Consider the following 25,127-nt stretch of genomic DNA (forward strand, 5'->3'; position numbering starts at 1 on the left):
CTCATTTCAAACTACATATATTTAATTCACACCTGCGATTTGTTGAATCATAATATTTTTATTTTATTTTTTGCAGCAAGGAGGTGATTTCTCAAACTATAAACATTTCAGTACATTTAATAACACATATGATAGAAGCGGAACTAAATTTCACAGCTAGTCTACTCATATCTGGACTATAAATTCTTATGTTTGCCAAGAGGTTGAACCATAAACATGTTGGCAATGAGCTGGATTTAAATTTGCTTTCATCAAACGTATTCCCTGGTCTAAAAATAGCTCATCATGCAAAGATCTGGGAAATCAGACAGTACAGATACCAAATCATTAAGAAGTAAGTTATTGGGGTGCCTGGATGGCTCAGTCGGTTGAGCATCTGACTTCAGCACAGGTCATGATTTCGCGGTCTGTGAGTCAGAGCCGCATGTCGGGCTCTGTGCTGACAGCTCAGAGCCTGACGCTTGCTTCTGATTCTGTGTCTCTCCATATCTTGGCCCCTCCCCTGCTCGTGCTCTGTGTCTGTCTCTCAGTAACAAATAAACGTTAAAAATATAAAAATAAAATAAAAATAAAAATAAACATTAAAAAAAAGAAATAAGTAACTTATCTCCTAAAATATGTGGGTGCATAACTCAGAAGTAACGAAGTTAAATTATATTTAGCTTTACTTAACACTAATACAAAAGTCTTGCTTCTACAACAGAATGTATCATTTGTTTACAAGGCCAGTTTTCTTTCATTTAAACTGAGTAACAACTCAAATAATCATTACTGGTTTTATTTTAGTCAATGTTCAAAGTCCCCCTAGATACAAATATTTGATAATGCTACTTAATGAGACTTTTCAAGTAGCAGAGTGAGGGATTGTTAAATAATACGATTGGCCAGGGCACCTGGGTGGCTCAGTCGGTTTAGCGTCCGACTTCAGCTCAGGTCATGATCCCAGGGTTTGTGAGTCCCAGCCGCACATCAGGCTGTCTGCTCTCCTCACAGAGCCTATTTCAGACCCTCTGCCTCCCTCTCTCTGCCCCTCTCCCCCCTGTTCCACTCACGCATGTGCACCCTCTCTCTCTCTCAAAAATAAACTTTAAGCATAAATGAATACATAAATAAGCACATAAATAAATAACATGGTTGGCCTAGTTATCCTAAGAGATACATTCAAAACAAAGAAATAATATTAACATGGCGGAGCAGGTCTCTCACTGAGGCGGTTTTCTGTTCCCTTCGAAGTAAAATTAATAGTCATCATTTACCAAGGAGAGAAGAAAACCAACCCAAGAATAGAATTAGTGGTATTTTTGACACTGACTGGAAGAAAGCATACCTTTCCCTCTCTCCTTCCATGGTATCGTATAGGCGGTTAGCACCTCCATCAGCACAGGCTCTTAAAAGAGCTTCAAATAGAAAAAACAAAGAGTATTTCAATATAAGAAGCTTAGAGCAGCACCGCATAAATGATAAACATCACAAAGTAGGCACTCAGACATGCACAATGTCAATGCTTCCTTCCCGCTTTGGACCTGTCACATTCAGCCCGTGACCTCTGTACGACATACCGCAAGGGATCCTGCATAGCACACGGTCAAGTTAGACAGAATCACCTAAGACAGTGTTTCTTTTTTGCATCTTTCTTAATTCCTCCTATAAAATCAAAGGGGAGGAGTGTATTGGGCGTCTTCAGTCTCTCTCAAAGCTTATTTTCCTTATTTACAAGAGAAGATAGGATTCATGCTCAACAGGAGACAACAGGACATAGTTCTCACTTCGTTCCCTTCCTCGATTAATTTTACAGATGTGTTCTATTGATGGCAGGTATGGGTTTCCATATGTTGTTGTGATATAACCATTTTCTTTTAAAAATAAAATCATAAACATAATGTCATAAGCCTGTTTTAAGATATTAAGTAACAATCTAGGTAATGTGTGCACACAGTAAAAATTATGAGATGGCACAAAAGTAAAATTCGGGAAATACCAAGACTTTCGGGTAAGACTGGCTGTCTCTCCAACCGGGACTTTTACGTCTTGCTTTCACTCTAGGATTTGGAGCTACTGAGCAGTTGTTCCTTGAAATTCTCTTAGCCCACGAACTACTATTTTCTTGTTGTCATTACTGCTCTCATTTCCAATTTTCCCAGAAATGTTCAGTATCTTATCATCAGTTCCTTCTTTTCTTCTTTTTTAAATATTCTTGGGGTGCCTTGGTGGCTCAGTCGGTTAAGCGTCTGACTTCGGCTCAGGTTATGATATCACGGTTCGTGGGTTCGAGCCCTGCGTCGGGCTCTGTGCTGACAGCTCAGAGCCTGGAGCCTGCTTTGGACTCTGTGACTCCCTCTCTCTCTGCCCCTCCCCTGTTCATGTTGTCTCTCAAAAAAATAAATAAACTTTAAAAAAAATTATAAATAGATAGATAGATAGATATTCTTTACCAAAAGGTTTCAGATCAAATTTTATTTTTTATCCTGGGCAAGGACAGTGAATGCAGATATGTCCCAGATTCCAATTCCTCATCTCGAACAAACCAAAGCTTGTCTCTGTCCCCACACAGCTGTTAAAACCAAAGTCACTAGGGCCACAAAGATCAGCAAAGACCCTAGGCACCAGCACCTTCAGAAGAAACACTACTCTTTGGAGCTACTGCGTCATTTTCTGGCACTTACAAAATCCCCTTCCCTTCTCATTTTACCAATTATTGACAATATATATTTCCTTAGGAGGAAGGACACCCAAATTCAAATAAGCCACAAACATAACTTCAAGAAGATCACAGAATATTCTGCACATTTTCTAAATATTGAAACCCCAAAGTTCAAAACCATCAAAAACTACACTGGGTCTCATATATAAAACACGGCATACAACAACTGAATAGGAAGACAGAAGAGACTGATTAAAATAGAGACAGATGGTAAACTATCAGTAATTACCCTCTGAGTACATAAAACAATTATCTTTATACAAAATTAACATATATTAAATCTTTTTATATAAAAAGTGATTCAACCAACTAATAAGGAAATCTAAGTAATAGTTTCGCAGTGGCTAAGGATTAGCAAATAGAGTGAATTGTCAACTTCACAGCATAGTATTTGTCAAGGATCGGTTGAATTCAACATTCATACTTGTTATGTTCCAGGCCACAAACAGAATAATAAGGTGAGTAACCAACACACTTAATACCCCAGGCTCACAATTTGGCAGAAGAAAGAGAGACTGAAGCAAATGTACAGGATGCATTATAGATTCTCAGGGAACTATAATAAAGGCAACAAAATGTAATGGGAAGACAAGGAAGGGAGAAGGAAGTTTCACTGAACAACTCCGAACAACTGCTTATCAATAAATCTAGTTCAGGGAAGATTAGTGTTACTTTCACAATCCTAAAACTTTCTCTAATTTCTGTTACTTCTTATGCCTAAATTCACATTGACATTTTTAGAGCAGTTTATGAAAAGAGAAGTATTTAGATCATAGGAAGCAAATGTGTCCATATCTACTCCTGTTTAAAATTTTTTTAACGTTGGGGCGCCTGGGTGGCTCAGTCGGTTAAGCGTCCGACTTCGGCTCAGGTCATGTTCTCGCGGTCCGTGGGTTCGAGCCCCACGTCGGGCTCTGTGCTGACAGCTCAGAGCCTGGAGCCTGTTTCAGATTCCGTGTCTCCCTCTTTCTCTGACCCTCCCCTGTTCATGCTCTCTGTCTCAAAAATAAATAAATGTTAAAAAAATTTTTTTTTAATTTTTTTTAACGTTTTTATTTTTATTATTTTTATTTTTTTTTTGAGAGAGAGACAGACAGAGCAAGAGAGGGGGAGGAGCAGAAAGAAAGGGAGACACAGAATCCGAAGCAGCCTCCAGGCTCTGAGATGTCAGCACAGAGCCTGACATGGGGCTCGAACTCACAGACCGTGAGATCATGACCTAAGCCAAAGTCCGACACTTGACCCACTGAGCCACCCAGGCGCCCCTATTCCTGTTTTAAATGGCAAAGGGAGCTAAAATAACCCTGAGAAATTCTATAGACTTTTCTCTCATTACCTTTAAGTTGCAAGCGGGGGTATAATCCACCTGAAAGGAAAAACAAGTTCCCATCTGGCCCTAAAACAGTTTTGTTTTTAATAAAGTTTGACCAAAAAAAGATGTATTGTACCTTTTTAAAATTTTAGTAATAAAATGTTTTGGCTGGTTTGAAATACTTTCCACATATGTACATAAAGTTGCATTTGAAAAACAAAATATTTCAAGCATAAAGAATGTTGGCATAAATTCACTGAGAGGATGTGGAAAAAAGTTACAAATATACCTGTTAATGAAAGTAACAAACTAAAAGACCCAGAAGTAGAAGGTACTCTTACATATTTTTTTGTAAGTCATAATGAATCAGCTTCAAAAACCTGTTCACTCCATCATTTAAACTGTTCCAAACGAGAAGAGATACAGGTTAGTCCATGACTTATCTCTTAATGTGAAATTTTCACTGGCATATACAGCTGAAGTTGTGTACATTTGTGAAATATTGTAACTTCAATGATTGGGCAATTATTTACTATGCATTGGGTTAATATACAGCTAAAGACTACAGTACAGTAAAATCATTACATTATCTTTATATATTGGTACTACCAGTAAGTATATTAAACGTGTAAATGGCATAACGTGAGTTAATGTTACTGTCAGAAAATGAAGAGCTCCATTCAAAAGCAGAGGTTAATTGGCTATTTCATTGATTTCTGTTGAATAAAGTTGGACAGAAATAATGTGACTTTCTCAAAAGGAGGCTATTAAATTTGTTCTAAGTATTAAAATGGAAAAATAAAATAAAACCAAAGAAGAATTTTGCAGTTTCAGCTGAAGTCAAAGAAAAGCAGACTATCAAAGGTTTCAACTCTAATCTAGATCCATCCCTTATTAGCCCTCTAACTTCAAGCTAATCCCAAGCCTGCTGATTCCAATGTAAAATAAAAATTACAATATATATTTTGCCAAATTCACAGAATTTTCAGGGGAGACAACGTGGAACTAGAAGGAAGCAGCAGAGGGAAGCATTCTCTCACATTCTGTTGAGGACACTACAACTCTGAAGGACAGTTTGGGAGAGTAATCAAAATTTAAATGTGCATCCCTTCGATCCAGAAATTCTACGTAGCCTATAAAAACACCTGCGTAAATTCACAAAGGCATATACACAGGGATATTCATTGTGATACGATGTGTAATCATGAAAAACTACCAGCAAACTTAACTGGTCATCAGTCGAATAGTGGTAAGATACATCATAACCATAGTAGAGAACCATAAAAAAAAGGTAGCTCTTATATGTATTTGTGTGCTCTTATCAGATACATTGTTATTTAAAACTTTAAATAACCCTTGGTTAAATCTTCCTTGCAATAGCGACTCAGAGAACGTATAAAGGTATAACAAATCCAAGAAAACAAAGAGTCAGGCAAAAGTTACCTTACCAAGAATGTTTATCAAGTAATCAGTACTCAGTTGATAAGATGCACTGCAGATAAGATGCTAACATACACCCCTGAGGAAACTCCTAACAACCAGCAGAGGATAAAACCCCCGGGGGAACTGATGGCTTTTGTGGCCACCTGCATCCCACACATGGAGTGACCAGAACATTTCAAAGTCATTCCTAGGACATGACTAGACCTTCACTACTTCTGTTATCAAACAAATTCTAGGATCTGTCTTGTACCCTTCCTTAAAGCTAAGAACACTTAGTGCTGAGAAAAGCCTATCATGTGTTACTAGTGCGTTAATCCAAACCCAAGACCACCTCTGTATTCCACAGACCCAAACCCTTTAACATGATTATTAGTGAGGAATGGGTATGGCATCATGGAGAAGACTTGTTTTTTCACTCTTTACGTTAAACACTGTGCTGTTAAAAATATCTGCACAAAAGAATTTGAATCATAGTGTAACTTTAATTTTAAAAAATCAGCAGTAGGAACTAAAAGGGGAAATACACATAAAGTAATGTAACAATTCCAGATCTAACCCCATTGTTAGAAGGAATCAAATATTTGGTCAGACTTTGTCAGGATTGAATTGCAGATGCCTACAGTTGATCTAGAGGAAAGAGAAGGTCCGAATCTTCTTTGGAAGTCTTACTGTATCCCTAGAGAGCTAAGTAACTCTAATTACCGAAATCCTGTTTCTTCCCAGCACAGGTCCTAACTCCTAGTACCCCAAGGATTCAATTAGCCTTTGCGTACGTGAAACCAATCTAATCCGTCAATACTACTGGTTTAAGCCAGGATTCTTTCCCTGCCTGACACAGCCATCCATGAGTTCATCCAGCTACGGCAGAAAAAGTATGTCCCTTCTGGGTGAGACTCAGCAACAGTCCACTAATACACATTAATAAGGAAATGAAAATCGCTGAGAACCACCGTGAGCACATTCACAACTACACTGATGCCAGCAGAAGGTTCACTATCAGGCACTACAGAGAAGAGTGTTGTTTGATTTGTTTTTATTGCGGTAAAAACACTTCACAGGAGATCTACCCTCTTAAAAGCTTAGGTAAGCAACACAGTCTCATTAACTAGAGGTGCAGTGTCGTGTAACATCTCTAGAACTTGATGGTGTTGCATAACTGAAACCTCAGATCCCTGGAGTAACAACTCTTCATTTGTTCCTTCCCTCAGCCCCCCGCAACCACCGTTCTATTCTCGGCTACATGCTTGACTATTTTAGCTGCCTCACACAAGGGGTCCGGTCAGTACTTTTCCTTCTGTGGCTGGCTTTTTTCACTTCGCTTAATGTCCTTCAGGCTCATCCAGGTTTTCACCCATTGCAAGATTTTCTTCCTTTTAAAAAATTTCTTATTTCGGGGGGACCCCGGTCACCCATTTCTCCCATCTCACTCCCACCACCTCTGGCGGCCACCTATTTGTTCTGTGCATCTATCAGACGGTGGTGGTGTTATTTTGGGGGTTTTGGTTCTTTGCAAGATACATAGCTTGCAAATTATTTTCTCCCATTCTGTAGGCTGCGTTTTCACCCTGTTGTTGTCTCCGCACAAAAGCTTTCTGGTTTGATGTAATCCCAATTATCTCATTTTGCTTTTGTTGCCTGTGCTCTTAAGCATCATATCCATGAAATCATTGCAAAGCCAATGCCGTGACATTTTTCCTTATGTTTTCTTCTGTAAGTTTTACAGTTTGGGGTTTTACATTTAACTCTTTAATCCATTTTGCATTGAAAATAAGTGTTTTTAACCAACTTTTATCATGAGAGACTATACTTAGCAATTATTTACACGTCGTACTTAAATCAGCCAAGAAGCTCTGAATGATTTAATTCTTCCAGAAATATCTCTTGCTTAAAAACATTTATTTCACCTACAGTTATTCTCTGCCGGTATTAAAAACTCAACCATATAATGAAGCCTAGTAAGAAACAGATTCTGTGTAAGAATTCACGGAAGCTTTTCTTTAGTGAACTATTACCTTTAAGCTCTTTTAGGTGTTATCCACTTTTGGCATTTCTTAAACACTTCATAAAAAAAAAAAAACAAAAAACAGAACATCTGTTTAAGATATTTCTGTTATTTAAAAGAGAGTTAAAGGAACTTCCTTGGAGATCTTTCATATGTGGGGGTGTTGAATATATTGATGATCTCTGATAAAAGGAAAAACACATATTAAGATACAATCATCTACATATAAAATGATAGTTAATGATTTTTACATTATACAACTTAAAGCACAAGATACTGCTTACAGTGGTACTTCTGCAAAAGAGAACAGGATTAGGAAAAAGATTGGTTTTTGTACTTTCAGTCATAGGGGACATTAAATCTATACCCAAATCCAGATATGACATAGGGCCCAATCTATGCCAATCTCCTTCAATCCATTCAAAAATAATGACACTGAAAAAGACTTGCCACATTCCCTTTCCTACTGCCCTGCAACCAGAGAGACTCTGACCCAACCCGACCTTGAGAAGGCTGGGTCTATGATCTATCAAAACAACACAGAGAATGAAGTCAGCATAGTAAAGGAAAGCTAGGCCAAGAGCACTGTTTGGGTCCCACAGCCATAGCAAGGGCCAGGCACTAGCCTTTTCAATTACATGAACTCTAAACGCCCTTTTCGGGCTCAGGCCAAGTTCACTTGAAACAGGAAGAGCCCTAACTAATACAAATCTTAATTTCTGTTTCAAAGACACTGAATCTTCCTTCTATCAGTTGGAGAAGACTACTTTTCAGGTGTCCAATCTGTGACGGACCAAGCCCTTAAGAGGAGAGGCATATTTCTTTAGAGAGTATATAGTAAAAATAGGCAGACTATCACCAGCACAGCCTTGATTATGATGCAAAGCAGTTAGTTCATGCACATGATTAACAGAGACAGATAAGCATGCTTTTCCTATCAAGACATGATTTCATGTGGAAACACCTTCATTCAGAGGATGTCACAGAAATATATGCTCTGAGAGAGATAGCAACAATTTACTTTGCTCACAGACATACTGAAATGCGTAATTATTTGCTGTTTAGATAACTCAGTTTTAGAAAAAAGGTTTTATAGTATATTTATGTACAATTAAGAAGGCTCATATTATTTGTAATATCCTACAAACAGTAAGTGGTATACTCTTTAAATTTTAGTCAAGGCAGTAGTACAGAATTTTCCTTATTTCAAATAAAAACCAAGTACTTATATTGAGCATCTATAGGCACAGTGCTGTACTAGTCCTAATGATCTGGGTTCATGCCACATAATTACGATTTTTATTACCAATAGGTAAGCGTTGCAGTATAAATTCTATAATCCTTTCTCTCTGCCACCTTCTATCCCCCCCCTCCCCCCGCCTAGTTATACAGCATGGAGCTAAAGGATGACATTTGGTTATCCTTGATGCAATTTATAAAGTCTAAAATCAGGTACCCCTTTAACACTGAGTGATACCAAATACTTCATTACTAAAAAAAATCTTAAAAACAGCCAAATATCAAACTGTCTGCTTATCCTGAAGTACCCTCATAATGTGTAAAAAACGCAAAGCATGAAGCAGCACAGAAAAAGATGGTCTTATATACGTGAAGCTAGCATAGGCATGTTTGTACAAATGTGTCTTGTTAAAAACAAGGATGAGTCCATCCTCAATCGTTACATCTTTACTAAAGGTTGGCCATTCTTTAGGGTCAAGGTAGAAAATACGCATGCTTTATCTATGGCGAGTAAAAAAACATACAACAGAGCTTTGTTGGTGTCGTTGTAACACAGCACAACACTTGCTCAGCACTGGCACGATTCACATTCCGAACTTCTGTTGCGAGGGGGTCGCTTAGCACATTGTAGAATGTTTACCAGCATCCTTGGCCTCTACACACTAACTGCCAATAGCACCCCCAAGTTGATGGTGCCAAATGTCCCCTCCAGGGCAAAATTACTCCCAGTCGAGACCCAGTGCCTTAACCAGAGGACCACTTACGTTTCCGCAGGCTGCCCACAACCCCACGACATCCAGCGGTAAAGCAGATTGTTCGCCGCCATTCTCTCAACTTCCAAATTAAAAGTGAGACTATCAACAAATAAAAATACAAGCAAGACTATTACCCAGAAACTACATTCTACCTAGCTACTGAAGTCAGGCGAACTAACAAAGCAACTTATGTACAAACTCAATCGACTGCCTTCTTGTCTAACCCAGATGCAAATCTACCTACCATCTTAACCTCTGTTTTAGCATTCTGAACCTTCAGTAAGATCGCTCGTATGTTCTCTACACATATTGGGTATTTGTGACATTCTGGGTAATCTTCTAATCATGACCCCACACCGCATATGTGCTTCATACTCATCTGAGTCCCTATGACTAAATCATTTCCACTAGTCACAGAAGTTGAAGTTAGGTCCTTTTGATGGTCTTGTGGGGAACTGCTGGGTAGTTCACATCTCCCAGGTCAGATAAGAACAACCACTGCACAGATGTCACCACGGATGGTGACATGAAAAGTGACCACTTCTATTAGCTCTGTTCACTTCCTAATATACAAAGACTGGTAAGATGGCAGTGACGAAATGAGGAGATGTGGCAAATCTGCGTGAAGGAGTAAAAATAACAAAATGCCTACAAGTATTAAGAAGAGTTGAGATAGAAAGGGAGAACAACGTTGAGAACAACGCTGCACCACGTAGCGAAAATAAAAGCCTTTAAATAAAAATCACTTTGTTGATGCAAATACATAACATAATAAAAGGCAGAGAGATTTGGAACCAATTTTCATCCTTTGCCAGTTTCTTTGGTACCAGAATTTCTTCACCTCTCCTTTTTTTATGAATCACTGCGAACAGACCTCATAGCTTATATACAAGACATAAGAGATTCATTGGCGCATATATCACAAGTGAGGTCAAAATCAGATGTTTGTTACACAAGTGATATATTTGCCCTTTTGTGTAGATAAAGAAAAGCACCTACAGATCATGTCTGTACTGTTGCCAGTACCTCTGACATCTTTATAAAAATATTCCAACACTATTTATTTAGTGAGAGTTTCTCGCAAACTAAACTCTTAAACAATCATCATGAAACCTAAGTAGCAATAATAGGTTAACTTCAGTAATTGGGCCTTTATTCAAAATAATTAGAAACAGAGAAATAAGTACACATTATTACCAAATAAAGTAAGAATTCCACATTATCATCTTCTAACTTGACTATGCTCTTTTTCTAAGTGAGCACAGTTATAAGCTAATTCTCCTTCCTGCTTAGGGGGAAAAAAGTAGAGGTCGGAGAGCTATGTGAAGGCTATGAGTAGAAAAAAGAGAGAAGAACTAGGGACCGTACTTCTAGAAAAAGAAGGAAAGAAGAGGAATCACTGCGTTCAGGTTAAAAGCAAGAAGTGACTACCCAAAAACTCCTTAGGCCAAGAGTCACCACCACATGGGACAAAGCACAAAGATCTAAGTGCTTCCAGAAGATGGATGAGTGCTTTATTAACTACCACATTTCTTAGTTTGTAAGCTATCTCAGAGCACTGTTAGAGAGAAATTCATCTTAATCTTTAAAGCATGATTTATCAGATATGAAAAGGCTTATTTTTAAAGTAATTAAACAAAGGCCAGTTGCTTTGGCCTTTCGTCAGGTACAGGAACAGCCGCTAAGAGATGAAGTGAGAGGTAGTCAAAGACCACATTAAGCAGGTTGTGGCCTAGACTAGAGTTTAAGCATAAAGGGAAGTCATTAAGGGCTTGTGTGAGAGTTTTCTATTCTAGCTTACAGAGGAAAGATCATTTTTTCTATGTTGGGAACAGGTTAGAGGGAGAAAAGAGTGGAAGTAATGGAATGAGTTGGGAATGAAGAGGGTGGCTTAGACCAGGAGGGCAGCATTTAAGACAGGAAGAAATGAATGTACCTCAAGATATATTCAGGAGGTGGAAGGGACTGTGGGCTGAGAAACTGCCGGGGTGGGGGGGGGCAGTGCAAAAGGAACCAGAGATGACCTTTAGCTTCCTATCTTGAGCAACTGACCAAACATTGCCCAACTGCTTCGATATCCTGCAAAGTTGAGAGCAGCCATTCTCTTGTTCCCCTTACGCCTACTCTCTCCTAGCCACCCTCCGGCCTGACGCAGTACCTCGCACACGCGGGCGTTTGTTAAGCGCCTGTTGAACCCAACTGCACCACAGCCCAAACATCTTTGAATGGCTCCGGCTAGATTTCAAAAAGTACTTTCCACCTTAACTCAAGAGGCTACAAAAGGTCCTGCGGGACACTGAATTTATTGGGTATTTTCCTATCGGGATCTGGATTAAAATTCTAGCCTGAAATATAGAACAAAGTTCAGTTACAGAATGCACTTTTGTACATCAAAATGATACTTCTCCACCTGGGCACCCTTTTTCAGCAAGGGATCGGAATAATTCACATGAAGTGCACCAAGAAAAATATCCCTAGCCTTTTTAATCTGAAATCTTTACTTTCAAAAAAATATATACTACAGATAAAGAAAATCTTCTGAATGTATGGAAGGCATCTTATAAATTGAGAACGATTTAAAATACAGCAAAGAGTAAGAGAACACGTCTGTCCCCTCCACCTAAAACCACCAAGTGTTTCCACCCAGCACTCTGTGTCACCTAAGAAACTGTGGGAGTTTATATTCCCTAGATACCTCTCCAATGCCCCAAACTACCTCCATGCCCCTTACCGTTATTCTGGATTAGAGTTTTGTGTTTTGTTCTGTTGTTTTTTTTTTTAAACTTTCTCACAGCATGCGTTGGCATCAACGAGCCACATGCAATATTATGTGACATGTGTTATCTTTAATTTTTGTGTTCCAAACCTTGTTTTCGTCATTTGACATTATATACTTGAGGGCTCCATTTAGAAATAAAAATCTAGATTGCGGCGCCTGGGTGGCTCAGGGGGTTAAGCACCCTCTTCAGCTTAGGTCACGATCTCGCAGTCCATGAGTTTGAGCTCTGCCTCGGGCTCTGTTCTGACAACTCAGAGCCTGAAGCCCGTTTCAGATTCTGTCTCCCTCTCTGCCCCTCCCCTGCTCGTACTCTGTCTCTTTCAAAAATAAATAAACATTAAAAAAATTCCTTTTAAAGAAATAAAACCTAGATTCACTTAACTACTGTACAGAGTTTAGGAATGTGTCAAAAACATTGATATGATCAATAGATGTTTAGGTGGTTTACAGATTTTTACTATTTAAAACAAATGTTACAATTATCACTTACATGCCTCCCTGTGCACAAATGAAACATTTTCTCAATGGTACATACATAAATGGATACTTAGCAGGTGATAGAATATGCACATTAATTATTTTACACAATTTTGAACTGTTATCCCACATTGACTTTATCACCTTATGTCAAGTGAAATTTTATTTTTTAAGTAGCAAATGGAAGCAGATGCATTATGCACCATTTGTATTAAATAGGTGTGCACAGGACTTGAGTAAGAATTTGATTATGGGAGCACCTGGGTGGCTCAGTCAGTTAAGGGTCCAACTCCTGATTTCGGCTCAGGTCATGATTTCATGGTTCGTGAGTTTGAGCCCCGCATCAGGCCCTGAACTATCACTGCTTGGGATTCTCTCCCCCCCCCCCCCCCCTCTGCCCTTCCCCTGTTCATGCTCTTTCTCTTTCTCTTTCTCTCAAAATAAATAAACTAAAAAAAAAAAAAAAAAAGATTTTGATTATGACTACTGGAAAGCAGCTTCATCCACCGGTAAAAGTGAAAGGTGCTGATGGTCCAATGCTCTGGATCAGGGTCTGTCGGCTGGAAACCAGATAGTGGATAGAGACTGACCACCTTCTTAATTCCCTCACCCCACTGTCTTCTGCAATAAATCCTCAGCAACTTACCTCTATGAAGGCTGCCCCCACTACCCTACCTGATCACTGGACACAGGATCTTTCTAGCCACACGTGCCTCAGTTATCCTAACAGGAGGTACTGATATTATTCGGGAAGACGTCGATCTGCATAACCCTCCCAGTATCTTTTATTCATTCATCTGTAGGCACGTACTGAATGAGCACCAACTGTGGCCAGCAGTATGGCCAACAAAAGCAGACATGGTTCCAATGGTCAAGAACAGTCTAGAGCTATACAATATGGGTAGCCACTAGCCACCTGGGTACGCGAGCATCTGAAGTGCAGCTAGGCTCACTGGAGACGTGCCCCAGTGTCAAACACCAGATTTTGAAGACTCAGTACAAAAGAATATAAAACGTCTCAATAATTTTATATCGGCTTTATGTTGAAATCATACTCTGAATGTATTGTGTTAAATACATACAACAGCATTACAGTAACTACTTTCTCCTGCTTCTTTTTACTCTAACATGAATACAAGCAAATTGAAATTTTTACTTGTGGCTCACATTATATTGACCAGCACTGGCAAAGAAGGTATGAGACGGGCGCCTGGTTGGCTCAGTCAGAAGAGCATGCAACTCTTCATCTTAGGGTTTTGAGTCAGAGCCCCACGTTGGGTGTAGAGATTACTCAAATAAATAACTAAAAACTTATTTAAAAAAAAAAAGGAGGAGGAGGAAGAGGAAGAGGAGAAGGAGGAGGAAAAGGAGAAAAAAAGAAAAAGGTAGCATGACAGATTAAGTAGAACACAGAGAGGTAGACTAAGTTCAAAACTCTATGGGAGCAGGCAGAAAGGACAAAGTCAATTCAGCTTTAGGTTTAAAAGAAAGCAAACCACAGGAACTGAGACCACAAATAATAAAAAAATAATAATGTTTTATTATTATTATTATTTGAAAAATAGGAGTTAGCTAGATGTAAAGAGAGGAAGGTTGGGTGGCTCGGTCGGTTGAGTATCTGACCCTTGATTTCGGCTCTGGTCATGATCCCAGGGTGGTGGGATCAAGTCCTGCACTGGGCTCCATGCTGTGCGTGGACCGTGCTTGGGATCCCCTCTCCTCTGCCCCTCTCCCCAACTTGCACGTACAGAAAAAATCAAAATAAAACAAAAATGACTTAAAAATATTTTTAAAATAATAATAACCGTCTTGTTGTATTATTTCTTCCCTAAAGACGGCAACTTTTAGACAACTGAAACACAACTTCATACAGAAAATAAGTGTTAACCCATTATTTACCTCACAATACCAATTATTTATTTTTGTACTATCAGAATCACAGAAATCTAAAGGGTAAGCAGGGCGTAAATAACATCCACGATAAGGGAATACAGTACCCAGAACAGAACGTATCGCCACCCACGGCGTATCCCAACCTATTATACCCCAGAGGAAGATGAAGAAGACTCTACACCCTGAGGCTTTTATACAAGTCTTGGCTCCAAATCACATGAGAACAGTACGATCTTCATATCACAGCAAAAGTAGAATGTGATCGACTTGGCGAATGACACAGTTACACAATGAGAAGAAAGCCTTTTATTTATCCTAGTTCTGTCTCAAACACCAAGCACCACTGAAAACACTTTTATTAATGAGTGAAAATAAAAACAAAAGCCAACGGAAATGTAAAAGAGAACAAAAATACAAATGCCGACATTCGTTGTTGGAGGATAGTTTCTCACAGGACTTTAAAAAGAATTAATTTCAACAGCTGGAAATTGCATTCGGCTCCTGTGAAAGAAACACTGCCATTTCTGTTTGTAAACATGATGAATGGAAAGCAGCTTGCAAGCATGATGGATAAAAAATAAATATTTCATTATGCAAAATGTGTTTCATTGTTGGGTTTGTAAATCTGAAACAAGTGTTAAGTTCTGCACGACAGCACATGCTGCTGTTTTCATGGACTGGCAGGGCTTCCTTCTTTCTTTCCTCTCTCTTCTCTTTTTTGGCTGCAGTGCTTGCAAATAACTTTTGGTATTCGATAGAAACTAAAATAACTCTCTTCTGTTCTAACCATGGTTCTAACCATGCATTTTTTTCCCCTCTCTTTGCTCCTTGGAACATAAACAACGCCACTAAGTAGAATTCAGTAATAGGAAACCAGGGCCTCCAGATGGGATAGCAGGCAAATAAAAGTTACTCCCGTTCTTCTTAAAAGATGTATTCAAATTGTTTTAATAATCCATAGGATGCGCAACATCATGAGTGCCCAAGAAAGTACAACAGAGCCCAGAGAAATGAACGGGGGTGGAAATATTGATCCCTACAATACAGTTAATAAATGCAATCCAACATGTGCCCTCAATGTTCACAGTACTGTGATGTCCCTCTTGTTCAGAGTTAACCCATCTGGGAAACCCCCCCATCGACAGTGAAATCTGGTGCTCCAGAAAAGTAATCAACAACCAGAAGAAACATCACCAGGAAATAAAAGAAGGAACGGAAAGAGCCAAGAGGCCAAATCCTAAATGGGACTTTCCAGAAGGCTTTTGTTAGCTAAAACAAATTTGCCGGGAGACTAAAAGATAACAGAAGACCACGGGAGAGGGAAAGGGAAGAAAAAAAAAGTTAGAGAGGGAGGGAGCCAAACCATAGGAGACTCTTAAAAACTGAGAACAAACTGAGGGTTGATAGGGGGTGGGAGGGCGGGGGGGGGGGGGGTGATGGTCACTGAGGATGGCACCTGTTGGGATGAGCACTGGGTGTTGCATGGAAACCAATTTGACAATAAATTTCATATAAAAAATAAAAATTAAAAAAAAGACTAAAAGAAAAAAAATATTTTGAAGATGAGTGCCTTAAGACAGTGGAGAAGTCTCTGTTCTCTCTCCATCCCAAAATAGCCAAATGAAAAAAACATAGGTAAAACCAGGGAAAATCTGTCACCCAATCACAGTGTGTGTGAAAAGGCCACCAGAGGCAGTGAACTCAAACAGGGGATGGAAAGATATTGAGAAGAGGTCTTTGGCTAAAGATTCAGATACAAAATGTGTAGACAGAAAACACGGTTGCTGAGATAAGGTGGAGAAAAATAGAAAAAACTGAAGTGGGAGCAGCTTTGTGGCTGCCTCTCGGCCAGCAGTGAGTCAAGGTCAGTGTCAGGAAGCCCTTCACTGTGCCTGAGGAGCAATCTCTGCTTATCCTTGCCCTCCCAGCTCCCACATAACCCAGTTTCAAGCCAATTCCTTCGAAGACCAGGAGCAAAAGAACTGGACCAAGAAGTCACAGGACAGAGGGGGAAGGACAGAGAAAAACAGGAGGGAAGCAAGCAGGAAGAGGCAGTAAGAAGTCAACGGGAGAAACAGAGGACAGAGAGTCACCAGAAATACACTGCCACCAAGCGAATGAAAATCGTGACCGGAAATACCACCGTGGTTCAAAGAACTTAATGAAAAAGTAAGAAACATTCCAAGAAGAGATAAAAGAACTCTGGAAACACAGAATTAAGATGATGATGAATTGTGAGAAAGATGAATGATGAGCCTCAAGAGTTCACTGAGGAAATTAACTCTCAACACTAAGTTGTCTGAGGCACAGTAAGCATCACGGAGTAAACCTCACGTTAGATAAAACTGAGAAACGAGCAAAATTAAATGGAAACAACAAAATTAGCGATGAAAAGAAAATGAGAAATGGAAGATTAAGAAAAAAATGGCACATGTATAACTACTCACCTAGGAGAACACAGAACAAATCAAAGACCAATTGTCCAGATCTACAGGGAGACTTAAACCAATGGATTGAGGGGGCACACGCATGCCGAGAAAAACCAATGCACACTGATGTTGAGTCAACTCTAATGAAAATTGCTGTACTTACAGATAAAAGTCCAACTGTATTCTCAAGTCAGGGGGGGAAGTCTCACTAGCCTCAGACTTCCCTCCAGAAACATTCAATATACTTGAGGAACTGAAAGGATCCCAATCAAGTTCTTAGTAAATGAAAGTGTATCCAGTCACACTGTGTAAGTTTAAAGGAAACAAATACTCATCTTGAAACATTTTAAATCCATGAAATTTCATTCCCATTGACGTTTCTCGAAAACGCTACTACTAGAAGAAAAGCCTCAACTTAGCACACACATTTATGGAAACAGTACGACTGACTGCCTCTCACACCAAAGCCTTTGCTGTTACACCTCTTCCTGCAGCATCCCTCTCATGGGCCCACTCAGCCACCTGCCTCCCTCCCTCCCAACCCCTCTGCCTCCCTCCCAGCCAGTCTCCCTCCTTCCATCCCACCTTCCCCGTCTCCCTGCCCCCTCTCTGCCATCCTGCCTCCTTCCCTGTCTCCCTCCCTGCCATCTCATACACCAAGGTCCCTCTTTCCTTCCATGAAGAATTCACTCATGCATCGTATCTTCCTTAAAATCTTTTCTGATGTCATTTGTCTGGACTTCTCTCTCCATTCCTAATGAATTACCCAACGGTGTGCTATAAATACTGTATCTAAAATAAAGTAACTCCAGAAGACTGAAAATGGGCAAAGGCATACTTTGTAAGTGAAAACAAAAAGAAAGCAACGGTCATGCATCAGTATTGGAAGGATCTTATTCGCCTTTCTCAATCCAAGAAGCTGAAGGACGTTAAAAAATAACGAGTAAGGCACAATTAAGTGAAGTATATCAAATGCTGTGATCTGAATATAGATCTTTTCCACTGTCCATACAAAATTCACAAAAATTAGCTATATATCCAGGCCACAAAGAAAAGGTTAAATTCCTAATAAGAAAAGCAAGACAAATAACACTCCATGATCACTGTGTAATAAAAATGGGAACCAACTGTAAAATAAAAAAAAAAAATAAAAAAAAGAAACCTAATCTCTCTTTGGAAATTTTTCATTCTTAAGTCAAAAAGGGAGGAATTGAAGAGGGAAGGTGGGTACACAGGTAGATTAAAATGAACTGTTGATCTGGGAAAAAGAGGGGATCTTTATTAACCTCATCAAGAACATAAAAAGGAGTCATTTAAAAGATATGGTATTCAATAGATGAACATAGTGTTACCGTCCAGTTAAGGACCACTAAATCGTAAACCACTGCTAGTGTATTTAGCAGCTAAGATTCGAGTTCGAAAAAACTGATTTTACTCTAGGTAACATAGCTAATAAATGGCAGGAATGGGGCTCAACCCCGGCTCTCCTAGGCCATAACCAGGCCTTTGTTCCCCTACTGGTTATATGCTTCACATGGTCAACTAAAGTTACTAAGCTCAAGTGTATTTGCACTAGACCAAAGACATCATTAACAGAAACACCCTTGTTCTACATACCACCAGGAAAGAAAAAAAAAATTATACTAATTAAACTGACACAATATTTTCACGCATAAACCACTATACTTTATTTTAAAAGGTTTTTAGGGGCACCGGAGCGCCCCTAAAACAGGAGCGTGCTGCCTCACGTTGGGGGGTGTTGAGATTGCTTCAACAAATAAACTTTAAAAAAGTAAAAGGTTTTTCAGAATAGATTTTAAATAAATATCACTCAAGTGCTTTAATTAAAAGAAAGAGCAAAACAAACTGGATGTGACTTTACAAAAATATTTGTTTCACAAACATAAACAAACCTAAATTACTCTACTGCAGGCAACTTCAATCTTGGGAAGATCCTCAATTATTTGTTCCACAAGCATATATCTATTAAATAATTTACTATTAATGACTGAATAACTTCATCAAGCAAGAATATTTCCTGTGACTTAATAAATGTATGATAATCTGCAGATAGAAAAATACTGTTTCATTACTAATTTCATAATATTTCTTCCCCCTATTTTACAGTATTATGTCAGAATTCAGATGACTCAGACACTGTAAATATATCCTACCAGCAGCCAAGTGCAGAGTCTGCTCAGGTGAAGCAAATTTAATATCTGTCAGCAATCACAAACCCACCAAAGTTGATCTTTGGTGAATCCATGGTCAAATGGTGCTCAGCAAACTTGCCTCATGAGAAGCATCCAGGGAACAAGATAGAAATGATGACTCCCTGGGCCTCCCCTGTAGATTATGATGCACTGTTTTAAGGGAGAGTCTTGGAGTCACATGCCATGGGTAAAATTTATCAGTAGACAAAACAGAGGAACATTGTTACATAGAATATGTAAAATCTCAGAATATATAATTCAAGAGAACACTGGTCGTGAAAGAAAAAGACTTTGTTTGTTTTAAATAAAGGCCTTTTAATTTCATTACAAAATAAAACACACATACACAGATTTTGTTTTTTATGTGCCTGAAAGCCTTATACTATACATGTATATTCAGATTCCATTTGAGGACTCTAAATAATTGAAGAAAGCTACCCAGAAAAAGAACACATCTTGAAATGTGGAGAAAGAGAACTATTTCACACACTCAACATTTTTCAACTGGGAGGCACCAATTTATAAGTAAATTTGCCCTGTCCTTATTGTAACTGCAAACTGTATGCTCAACATATGAAAATTTTATTCTGATCATGAAAGCAAAATATTTATCTATTTGACATCATATTTAAAAAACTCGAAGTTCTACTGGTAAGGCCTACAGTCTGGATTTGTCTAACAGAATTCTAGGTGAAGATGGAAACGTCTGACATCTACGATGATCACCTCTGAGCAGCACATCTGTGTCGATTACCTCTGTTCACATATGGCCACTGGACACTTGACATGTGGCTATCGAGAATAAGAAACTGAATTTTTAAATTCTTTTCACTACAACTAATTTAAATTTAAAGGGCCACATGTGGCTAACAGCTACCATATTGGAAACAACACAGTCCAAAAGATGAAGTGGTTACACAACTAAACGTTTATTTTTGGTCCTTTGAGACCTGGATGGAGATGAGACCAGGAGACCAGTTGAGCTGTTTGATTACGGCTACACAGGTTAACTGCAAATGGGACCGCACACAAGTAAGCAATACAGAATAAACAGACAAAATCACCAACAGTAAAACATTAGGATCTTTAATAATATAGTCTTTTTTCCCCCAAGAGTTACTTCTGCTAACAATCTCTTAAAAATTTTTATCACTTTTTTTCCTCCTAATCTCCTCCTCCTGTAAACAAGGAAAGTCGTAGCACTTATCTAACACCTCAGTCCCCGATGTCCCTGACAGTGAGGATGGTTACATTATTTCCCCTTCCAACTCAGGCCTCTGCCTCCAGTTTTTCTTTTTAAACTTTCTGCTCATCTTTTCCTTTTCTTTTTCATAATGCAATGACCATCCTTCTCAGGCTTCCTCTCCCGACTTGAAACTGCTCTCACCACTCACTCTACTCTGTTTGTATTTCTTTTATATTCTCACTTTGCATTTGCTTTTCTCCTATCCAGTTCTCTGTACAGCTATCCTTACTTTTCATTTCCTCTCCTCCCCCTACTTATAAATAAACACATGTCCCTGTGTAAAATACGTAAAGCATTTTGCTCATTAATAAGCTCTTTTAATTTTTTTTAATCTTTATCTTTGAGAGAGAGAGAGAGAGCGAGAGCAAGAGAGAGCAAGTGGGGCAGGGGCACAGAGAGAGGGAGACACAGAATCTGAAGTAGGCTCCAGGCTCCGAGCTGTCAGTACAGAGCCCAAGGCAGGGCCTAAACTCACAAACCGTGAGATCATGACCTGAGCTGAAGTCGGGCGTAACTAACTGAGCCACCCAGGCACCCCAATAAGCCTACTCTTTTAAAAAGTCTTTTGAAAAGGGCTTAATAAACCTGAGCCTTCTCCTCTCCTGGTCCCTGAAAAAGCAGAATTCGGTGCAGAACTGGACACAAGGGAGGCTCACTGAGCGTTCACAACACACCCAAGCACGGGCCCACTGCTTCGTAGAAGAGGCATCATGGCGATGGTGCTAAGGTAAGACAAGTGTGCCAACGGCCTCTCCCTCTTGGATCACCTTTATCAGAAGCTAAAGGCAGGGCCCCTGGGTGGCTCAGTCGGTTAAGCATCCGACTCTTGATTTCGGCTCAGGTCAGGAGCGCACAGTTCATGGGATTGAGCCCTGCATCAGCTCTGGACTGACAGCACGGAGCCTGCTTGGGATCCTCTCTCTCTCCCTCTGTCATGCATGTACACTCTGTTTCTCTCTCTAAATAAATAAATAAACGCTTAAAAAAAAAGAGAGAGAGAGAGAGAGAAGCTAAAGGCACATTGACTGGCGCAATGAATCACAGCAAATACAACCCAAAGAAGGGAAATCATTCTCAAAAAAAGACAAAGGAATACGTATTAAAATTAGATGGTTTGTCAAAACAACACACATATACATCATATTCAACAGATACATGGGAAGTGCATACCATGTGGCAAATATTGTTTTGAAAACTCCCTGCTTACAAGAAGAGATCTATCCAGGGGCGCCTGGGTGGCTCTGCCGGCTGAGCGTCCGACTTCGGCTCAGATCATGATCTCACAGTCCGTGAGTTCAAGCCCCACGTCGGGCTCTGTGCTGACAGCTCAGAGCCTGGAGCCTGCTTCGGATTCTGTGTCTCCCTCTCTCTCTGACCCTCCCCCATTCATGCTCTGTCTCTCTCTGTCTCAAAAAATAAAATAAAAACATTAAAAAAAATTTTTTTTTAAAAAAGAAGAGATCTATCCAGTTTAGAAACATAAATCCATAGGAAAACTAGAATAATATAAGAAAAAGGGCAACCGAAGAGTTCATTTTCATTGAGTAGTCACCGTCATGTAAATTCTGAAAAGGAAAGATCAGTACAGGCCTAGAGTCGTCAAGAAGGACTTGACAGAAGAGGAAGAAAGCAAACTGGACTTTCAGTCAAAGGTAGGCAATCGATTAAAGAAGACAGAGGACACATTTACAAACGGAGTAGAGTGTACATCAAAGCAGAGAGAGGCAGGAATGAGCATGACCCAGCACGTGCGAAGAGTATTCAGGAGAGCAGCCTACAAGGTTTATGTTGGTAAATAAAAAAAAAGAAAAATTGAGGTTATGGCAGGGTCAGCTTTTGGAAGAAACGGAGTGTCCGAGAAAAGGAATTTAAATGGGGTGGGATAAACACTACAGATACCGCAAGGTATACGGTGAAAGCTAGGAAGAGTGGTCCAGAGATGAACAGCAACAGACATGACAAGCGATCAGAGCAAACAGCTTACGGGACTTAGAATAATCAGTGAAGGAAGATGGCAGCAGTGGATAAACAGAGTTAAAGGTGAATTAAGGAGACATATAACGAACCACAACAACAACAACAACAAATCTATAGGGTTTGAAGACCTATCAGGAAGGGGAGAAGGAAAACAAGGAAGCATCCAAGATGATTCAATGTTTCCATCTAGGAAAGCACAAGGAAAGACTGGCAGCAGGTTTGATCACAACATCAAAACACATAAAAACTCCATCTGTTTTCACATCTTTCCGGGGCTTCTGCCGTAAATCGTGCATGCCAAATGAGGCCCTCCAGCATTTTTCAACAGAAGAAGCTTAAGTGTATTATTAAGTGCAACCGCATAAAACACTTAGGAATACATTTAAAACACGGTTTCCTTATTTGTGCATGAAAATGACATGATACCTGCTATTCGCTTCACAATACTCCAGTGGGGAAGAGTATATATGAAGCAAAAATGGCCACGAGCTAGTCATTGTTGAAGATGGATGATGTGTACATGGGGGCTCAGTAAACTATCCTCTCCGCTTATTAGAGAGCTGACCACTTTTATCTGTTCACATGAATCTGACCATTCACTCAGCGCTCCCTTCTAAAGGATGTGATTGTGAAATCTGACCCTGTAACTTGTAAATGATTCTGACTAAAAGGCGAATCTAACGCATTATAACCATTACTAAACATAACTGCAAAAAACATGGAACAAACCGAAAACCCTACCCCATTCACCCCTGCACGTTAGTGGACGTCAAGGAGAATTAATAAACAGTTCTAACTTTAAAAAACAGATTAGTATTTAATACATTAGTATCAACAAGATGTATAAAACAGCAAGCATTGGTGTTACAGTTCAGTGCTACACACACTGTACAGTACTTTGGGTAAAATACATTTAGGAAACTTTGCACCTTGGATAGCTAGATCTCTAAAATAGTAACCGATGGAAATATCTTATCTCTTGCCATTGCATCCCAATAAAAATGTGGTATATAACTGAGTACATGAACATCAAATATAAACTATTAATCTTAAGCTACAGTTTGGAGTCAGCAAATTTTTCTTAATAAAGTGTAAGTGGTTAACTAAGAACCTCGAGATAATTTAAAGTGCAACAGACCCTTAATGCATTTGCTTTCTTAGAATTGTTTTGGGATGCAGGGTATGTTTAAGCTCTTAGGGACACACAATGTATTGGATCCCAAGCATGTATGCCCTCCTAAAAATTTAAACATCCAAGGACTCTAAATCCTGAAAAATATTTTATCATACTAAAAAGAACAATGTAACTAAACAAAAGTCTACAGTCTCACTTTCTTCCTTAAAAAGCTTTGTTAAATACCTAAAAAAGGTTTTATGTAGGGGCGCCTGGGAGGCTCAGTCAGTTCAGTGAACAACTGCGGCTCAAGTAATGATCTCATAGTTTGTGAGTTCGATCCCTGCCTCAGGCTCTGCACTGAGAGCTTAGAGCCTAGAGCCTGCTTCAGATATATTCATTGTCTCTCCCTCTCTCTCTCTCCCTCTCAAAAATAAATAAACATTAAAAAAATAAAACTTTCATTAAAAAAAAAAGGTTTTAAGTACTAAGAGTGTTTGAAGGAGGAGATTTTCCATAAAGAAAAAATGAAGGACTAGATCCCACTATACTTTGTAATCATTAACTTTTCCTAAGACACAAGGAAATGAATCACCAATGATGACTTATTAGAAAGTTTTGCTTTAGGGGTGCCTCGGTGGCGTAGTTGGTTAAGCGTCCGACTTTGGCTCAGGTCTCTATTTTGTGGTTCACGAGTTCAAGCCTTGCATCAGGCTCTGTGATAAAAGCTCAGAGCCTGGAGCCTGCCTCTCCCTCTGCCCCTCCCCTGCTTGCACTCAGCCTCTCTCTCTCTCAAAAATAAAGAATAAACAGGTTTTTTAAATTAAAAACAAAGAAAGTTTTGCTTTATTTTAAGCAGGTACATGTAAATCAGGGGTTGAATTCTAGCTCAGCTACTTGTTTGTGGCGTTGAACAAGTGTGACTTCCTATGTGACCTTGACCAGATCACTCAATCTCTTTGTGTCTCTATTTCCACATCTGTTAAATGGGGCACCTACTTCCTAGGGTACGAATTAAATGAATCAACCTACGAAATGATGTCAGGAGCGTGCCTGGCACTTCATAAACACTGTAAACGCATTGGCACTGCTGCGGCTCCCAGCCGGCTCCAGTGAGCATGTCTATAGCTCCCACCTTCCTATACAAAAATGCACATCAGGCTTCTTCCCAGGGTTCTCTCCCCCACTCCCCCTCCCCCTCCCCCATGGTAAATAACAGCCAGTTAGGAGTTGGGGACACACAATCCTTCTCAGCCCACAACTGAAGTTAACAGTCCACAACTAAAGTTAAAAATGAGAACAGCTCAGATTTAACGTTTCTTTCCAAGAAAGTGGGGAAGTATGTGCACACACAATTCTTATGAAAAACAACAACAACCTAAATCTTACTTGGGCTTTCATGTACATATAACTCAAAATGTATTTTTTGTCTCACTTCAGTGAGAAATTGCGTACCCTCCTCACTGACTGGCCACCAGCCACAAATAGCCTTCTTCCTGCTTCTCAAACACACCAACCCCACTCCACTCGCAGGGCCTTCGGGCCTA

At 39.5% G+C, this 25,127-nt stretch overlaps 1 protein-coding gene across 13 annotated transcripts in view; it reads right to left on the reverse strand.

The window, feature by feature from the left end:
* The window catches only part of TPK1 (thiamin pyrophosphokinase 1), a 349,214-nt gene that overhangs the window by 203,870 nt on the left and 120,217 nt on the right, over nucleotides 1-25,127 (reverse strand). For 7 of the 13 annotated variants that reach the window (XM_049642042.1, XM_049642040.1, XM_049642043.1 and 4 more), the window contains one exon: nucleotides 1,328-1,397. The exons of the other annotated variants lie outside the window; for them this stretch is intronic. In XM_049642042.1, coding sequence (XP_049497999.1) covers nucleotides 1,328-1,397 — 70 coding nt within the window. The remainder of the gene's footprint in view (nucleotides 1-1,327; nucleotides 1,398-25,127) is intronic. 13 annotated transcript variants of the gene reach the window in all.

This window comes from Panthera uncia, chromosome A2 (genome assembly GCF_023721935.1).
Source record: "Panthera uncia isolate 11264 chromosome A2, Puncia_PCG_1.0, whole genome shotgun sequence".
Lineage (NCBI taxonomy): Eukaryota > Metazoa > Chordata > Mammalia > Carnivora > Felidae > Panthera > Panthera uncia.